Source organism: Pteropus alecto, unplaced genomic scaffold (genome assembly GCF_000325575.1).
Source record: "Pteropus alecto unplaced genomic scaffold, ASM32557v1 scaffold110, whole genome shotgun sequence".
In the NCBI taxonomy this organism is placed as follows: Eukaryota; Metazoa; Chordata; class Mammalia; order Chiroptera; family Pteropodidae; genus Pteropus; species Pteropus alecto.
In genome coordinates, this window is record NW_006431920.1 from 4570852 (window position 1) to 4577742 (window position 6891).

The 6891-nt window shown below is 54.2% G+C and overlaps 1 protein-coding gene across 7 annotated transcripts in view; it reads left to right on the forward strand.

Annotated features, from left to right (window-relative positions):
- The first annotated feature begins 6 nt into the window (after window positions 1-6).
- The window catches only part of IRS1 (insulin receptor substrate 1), a 55429-nt gene continuing 48544 nt past the window's right edge, over window positions 7-6891 (forward strand). For all 7 annotated transcript variants that reach the window (XR_003044687.1, XR_003044688.1, XR_003044689.1 and 4 more), the window contains exon 1: window positions 7-3909. Coding sequence is in view for 1 of the 7 variants with exons in the window: in XM_006906660.3 (XP_006906722.1) it covers window positions 168-3884 (3717 nt within the window). In the remaining 6 variants the exon portion in view is untranslated. The remainder of the gene's footprint in view (window positions 3910-6891) is intronic.

Here is a 6891-nt window from a genome sequence, read left to right on the forward strand (position 1 = left end):
GCTGCGCCCGCTCCTCCCCAGCGCGGGGGGCGGCGTGGATTTCGTAGTCGGGGTTTCTGCCTCCTCCAGCCCTGTTTGCATGCGCGGGGCCGCGGCCGGGAGCCTCTGCCCCCCACCCGGTGGTTTTTCTGCGCCTGCCGCTGCACGGCGGCGGTGGCAGCCGCAGCATGGCGAGCCCTCCGGAGACCGACGGCTTCTCGGACGTGCGCAAGGTGGGCTACCTGCGCAAACCCAAGAGCATGCACAAGCGCTTCTTCGTGCTGCGGGCGGCCAGCGAGGCGGGGGGCCCGGCGCGCCTCGAGTACTATGAGAACGAGAAGAAGTGGCGGCACAAGTCGAGCGCCCCCAAACGCTCGATCCCCCTCGAGAGCTGTTTCAACATCAACAAGCGGGCGGACTCCAAGAACAAGCACCTGGTGGCCCTCTACACCCGGGACGAGCACTTTGCCATCGCGGCAGACAGCGAGGCTGAGCAGGACAGCTGGTACCAGGCCCTCCTCCAGCTGCACAACCGTGCCAAGGGCCACCACGACGGGGCCTCTGCCCTTGGGGCAGGAGGTGGCGGGAGCAGCTGCAGTGGCAGCTCGGGCCTTGGCGAGGCTGGGGAGGACTTGAGCTACGGGGACGGGCCCCCAGGACCCGCGTTCAAGGAGGTCTGGCAAGTGATCCTGAAGCCCAAGGGCCTGGGTCAGACAAAGAACCTGATTGGCATCTACCGCCTCTGCCTGACCAGCAAGACCATCAGCTTCGTGAAGCTGAACTCAGAGGCGGCGGCCGTGGTGCTGCAACTGATGAACATCCGGCGCTGTGGCCACTCAGAGAACTTCTTCTTCATCGAAGTGGGCCGTTCCGCAGTGACAGGACCTGGGGAGTTCTGGATGCAGGTGGATGACTCGGTGGTGGCCCAGAACATGCACGAGACAATCCTGGAGGCCATGCGAGCCATGAGCGATGAGTTCCGCCCTCGCAGCAAAAGCCAGTCCTCCTCCAACTGCTCCAACCCCATTACTGTCCCCCTGCGCAGGCATCACCTCAACAACCCGCCGCCTAGCCAGGTGGGGCTGACCCGCCGCTCGCGCACCGAGAGCATCACCGCCACCTCTCCCGCCAGCATGGTGGGCGGGAAGCAGGGCTCCTTCCGTGTCCGCGCCTCCAGCGATGGCGAAGGCACCATGTCCCGCCCGGCTTCGGTGGACGGCAGCCCCGTGAGTCCCAGCACCAACAGGACCCACGCCCACCGGCATCGGGGCAGCTCCCGGCTGCACCCCCCGCTCAACCACAGCCGTTCCATCCCCATGCCTTCTTCTCGCTGCTCGCCTTCGGCCACGAGCCCGGTCAGCCTGTCGTCTAGCAGCACCAGTGGCCACGGCTCCACCTCTGACTGCCTGTTCCCGCGGAGATCTAGTGCTTCTGTGTCGGGTTCCCCCAGCGATGGCGGTTTCATCTCTTCGGATGAATATGGCTCCAGTCCCTGCGATTTCCGAAGTTCCTTCCGCAGTGTCACCCCGGATTCCCTGGGCCACACTCCACCCGCCCGCGGAGAGGAAGAGCTGAGCAACTACATCTGCATGGGAGGCAAGGGGGCCTCCACTCTTACCGCCCCCAATGGGCACTACATTTTGCCTCGGGGTGGCAACGGTCACCGTTACATCCCAGGAGCCGGCTTGGGCATGAGCCCTGCCCTGGCTGGCGATGAAGCAGCCAGTGCTGCAGATCTGGATAACCGGTTCCGAAAGCGGACTCACTCTGCGGGTACATCTCCCACCATTTCCCACCAGAAGACCCCATCCCAGTCCTCCGTGGCTTCCATTGAGGAATATACAGAGATGATGCCTGCCTACCCGCCAGGAGGTGGCAGTGGAGGCCGGCTACCGGGGTACCGGCACTCCGCCTTCGTGCCCACCCAGTCCTACCCGGAGGAGGGTCTGGAAGGGCACCCCTTGGAGCGCCGTGGAGGCCACAACCGCCCAGACACCTCCACTCTCCACACTGATGATGGCTACATGCCGATGTCCCCAGGAGTGGCCCCAGTGCCCAGCAGCCGAAAAGGCAGTGGGGACTACATGCCCATGAGCCCCAAGAGTGTGTCTGCCCCGCAGCAGATCGTCAGACGCCATCCCCAGAGAGTGGATCCCAACGGCTACATGATGATGTCCCCGAGTGGCAGCTGCTCCCCTGACATTGGCGGTGGGCCCAGCAGCAGCAGCAGCAGCAGCGCCGCCCCTTCTGGGAGTAGTTATGGGAAGCCGTGGACTAATGGGGTAGGGGGCCACCACTCCCACGCCCCGCCGCACCCGAAACTACCCGCGGAGAGCAGCGGTAGCAAGCTCTTGTCTTGTACAGGTGACTACATGAACATGTCGCCAGTGGGAGACTCCAATACCAGCAGCCCCTCTGACTGCTACTATGGCCCTGAGGACCCCCAGCACAAGCCAGTTCTCTCCTACTACTCATTGCCAAGGTCCTTTAAGCACACCCAGCGCCCCGGGGAGCTGGAGGAGACTGCCCGGCACCAGCACCTCCGTCTTTCCTCCAGCTCTGGTCGCCTTCTCTATGCTGCAGCAGCCGAAGACTCCTCTTCCTCCACCAGCAGCGACAGTCTGGGCGGGGGACACTGCGGGGCAAGGCCTGAGCCCGGCCTCCCGCATCATCTCCACCATCAGGTCCTGCAGTCCCATCTGCCTCGAAAGGTGGACACGGCTGCGCAGACCAACAGCCGCCTGGCTCGGCCCACCAGACTGTCCCTGGGGGACCCCAAGGCCAGCACCTTACCTCGGGCCCGAGAGCAGCAGCAGCGGCCAGCCCTGCTGCACCCTCCGGAGCCCAAGAGCCCAGGGGAATATGTGAATATCGAATTTGGGTGTGATCAGCCAGGCTACTTATGTGGCCCCGTGGCATCCCACAGCTCGCCTTCCATCAGGTGTCCATCCCAGCTCCAGCCAGCTCCCAAAGAGGAAGAGACTGGCACTGAAGAGTATATGAACATGGACCTGGGGCCGGGCCGGAGGGCCACCTGGCAGGAGAGCCCTGGGGTCCAGCCTGGCAGAGTGGGCCCTGCACCTCCAGGGACTGCTAACATGTCCAGGCCGACCCGGGCAGTGCCTAGCGGCCGGGGTGACTACATGACCGTGCAGGTGGGTCGTCCCCGGCAGAGCTATGTGGACACCTCTCCAGTTGCCCCTGTCAGCTATGCTGACATTCGGACGGGCATCGTGGAGGAGGCCAGGCTTCCTGGGGCCCCAGCGGCTGCCCCCTCCTCATCCTCAGCAGCCCCTGCTTCACCCACTGTGCCTCAAGGAGCGGGGGAGCCGGAGGCTCGCTCTTCCCTGCTGGGGGGCCCGCAGGGACCCGGGGGCATGAGCGCCTTCACCAGGGTGAACCTTAGTCCCAGCTGCAACCAGAGTGCCAAAGTGATCCGCGCAGACCCACAAGCGTGCCGGAGGCGGCACAGCTCCGAGACCTTCTCCTCTACTCCTAATGCCACCAGGGCGGGCAACACGGTGCCCTTCGGAGGGGGGGCTGCAGTCGGGGGCACCGGTGGTGGCAGCGGCAGCAGCACTGAGGACGTGAAACGCCACAGCTCTGCTTCCTTTGAGAATGTGTGGCTGAGGCCTGGGGAGCTTGGGGGAGCCCCCAAGGAGCCGGCTCAGGTGTGTGGGACTGCGGGGGGTTTGGAGAATGGTCTCAACTACATAGACCTGGATTTGGTCAAGGACGTCAAACAGCGCCCTCAGGAGCGCCCCCCTCAATCGCAGCCTCCCGCACCCCCGCCCCAGCATCAGCCAATGGGCAGCAGTGAGAGCAGTTCCACCAACCGCTCCAGTGAGGATGTAAGCGCCTATGCCAGCATCAGCTTCCAGAAGCAGCCAGAGGACCTCCAGTAGCTCAACTGGACACCACACACAGCAGGTGCGTTTCATGGTGACAGTCAGAGGACAAAACCGCTTTTCACCTTGTGCTTGATTTCTCTTCCTCTTTGCCTCTGCCCCTTCCCTATCATTCCCACTGCTTCCTTAGGGAGTCCACTCACTGGAGGAGGGGAGGTCAGGGCACACAAGATGCTCACCCCACAGTCACACCTGCATGATAGTCAAATAAACCTGTAGGAGCAGCCACACGGGAGGGAAGCCTGTTTTATTTGAAGTTCCCAAGGGAAGTACTTACGGTAGTGTTTTCAAAACATATTCTCTTAAACCAGTTCTGAGATTTGTGGAGTTCAGATATAAGAACCTTGGTCTCTTTATTGAAGTTTACTTTTGACACTATATTTAGGTTACTCCCTGGAAGGGACAATTCTTCTACAAAAATATTTGTTACAACGGGCTGAGACCTTCATTTAAGGCAATTTCTCAGAGCTCTGAGGTTGATCACGATAAGTCGCTCTGTGTACTTTAGTTCTGTGATTTCACAATATCAAAGGCAGCCTAAGTAGCAGTGGGAGACGTCGATTTTTATTTGCATTTCCCTAAAACGATTCAGGAGCAAGAGCTTGTTTAGGCTTATGCATTTAGAGAGAAATACCTGTCTACGACTCTTTAGAATATAGGGGCGATGCTTCCTTTTTGTTCCTGGACCAGGATTTGTGAAGTACGCGCACACGCCAGCCCACCACCTCGCAGGCATGACTGCTTTTGTACAGGATATGCGGTGAAATCTGCATGTGTCTGGGACTCATTATTAGTTAAGAGTTATGGAAATTCACCCCTGTGTGTCTGCTTCACAGTTGTCTGCTCCTGCACGGGCCTGCACAGAGACTTCACACACATCATCTGGGGAGGGGGGGGGCAGGGGAGGGGGCTACTCTGCATCTTCTGTAAAATTACTTCATATTTTTATGTTGAAAGACGGAATATTAAATCAGGGAAATGGAGGGGTTTGGTTTTTGCTTCACATTGAACGTAAGGGCTAAACCCTGTACTCTTCATTTTTAGGATATTTATTGTTTGCCTTTAAGTTCAAGAATAGATGCCTCAGTAAATGTTGAAAGTTGGCTTTCAGTCTTCTGTGGTTAATGCTGTGTTGAAAATGAAAAACATTTGTAATAGGAAATTAGCCTGCCCTTCGTTCTATTGAGCCTGTGTTCTGGTGGTCATAATTGTGGGAAGAAAGGAGTATAGTTTGCAAATAATGTGATGAGTTGGCAATGCAGAAGTTTCCAGCATTTGGAAACACTTTATTCTGACAAACTGTTTATCTTGTGATGGTCTTTTTAAAATGTGCTTCACAGAATGAGCTTTTAAAAGCATTCTTCTTCTTAATATATGTCCGTTCATAAGAAATTAATTTCTACATTGGGTTCCTGTTGATAAATACTTGTTGATTATGTGGTCCCAGCCTCTTAGATTTGAATAGTTTCCAGTATTTGATCCATGTCCTTCTCTATTTTGTAGAACAAGGTGTAGGTGTATGAATAAACTAATATTTTAGGTGATAGGATATATTATAAAAAGTATTTATTTGATCAATATTCAGCACTTATTTTTATGATTCACTAGAAGATTTTGTGTTTATCAACATGAACAGTAAAACTTTTGGTTATTTCAAAGATGTTTTGGAGAATGTGAGTTCCTCTAACACTTTAGTCATTTGTGATACAAAGTCTTCATTTATAAATAATAACAATTTGAAGGGGGGAAAACCCCAGCAGAACTTAAATTTGGTTTTAAAGGAGATGAAGGAAGAGGCTAAGAAACAATACATTTTCCTTACCCGTTTTCTTAATTCAAACAGGTTTCTTTTTATAGAATAAATAATATTTCCTCTGAAGGAAATTGATGACCAAATAGCTTTTGTCTTTCAAAAGGAGTTAAAATCCTCCTTGTGTGGAAGATACATTAAAAACCAACCAACCAAAACAATTCTTCTATTTTTAATTTTCTTAGGAAAAAAAAATATTATTGACTAATCATACAATCATATCCCTAATAATCTCGGAGTAGCAGTAGACCACGCTTTAACATCACCATGCCAGAAAAGTCTACATTTATTGGTAAGATGTAAATACAGCAAGATGAGGAGGGGGTGCTGTTTTAAATGAGGCACCAAATGCTACTTGGCACATTTACACCCTGAATTCTGCTTGCTGGCCTTTGCCCTGTTGAGTTTAAAATATGATTTCGATAGTCAATTATTATCTGAAACGAAAAGAAATCAAACCTGTCCTGGGCAAACAACCTTCCTAGGAATGAGTATTAGTTTGTGAAAGTGTGTTCCTGACTCCCTCAGCAGTTTCCTGTCTTTGCCTCTTTCCCACGTCTCAGCTAACACCTGAAACGGGAAAGGAAACGAGGTGCTCTGAAGCTGAGCCTTCTCCTATCCGCTCACTTTAAATATCTCCTCTCGTCTAATGTTTTTCACAGTCTATTCAAGGGGAACATTTGTGAGGCATTTAGCTCGGGTTCCCTCTGCTTCACTGCCTGTCCAACCACGGTTTGTTTCTCTGGTCAGTCTGTCTCCTCTGACTTGGTTCTAACCTGCTGGATTGTTTTCCCAATATTCCCCATCTCCCATTCCCTTTGTTTTCCGCCTCTGATTTCATATTCCTGGCATTGCCTGCCCTGTTTGCTCCATTTTTGAATTCCACAGCACTTGTGGCCTGCGTACTCTCTGCAGAGTAAATTGAGAGCCCAAGGAGGGCGGGCAAAAAGGACACAGCAGCAGTTCAGCTACCTTTAACCAGGGTTTCCCTCCAATTTGTTTTTCCGTTTTGAAACTGCAGGTGGGAAGAGAGCAGGTTTTGGCAAAGACATAGACCCAAGCCATCCTTTTGAGGTTCCCTCCCCTCCCCTACCCCCCGCTTTTTCTGGTCATTTTGTTAAGTCCCCCTAAAAAGGCGCGGGAGCGGGGGTCATTTCCTTTCACTCTATTTCCTTTTGTGATTTCAAGGATTCC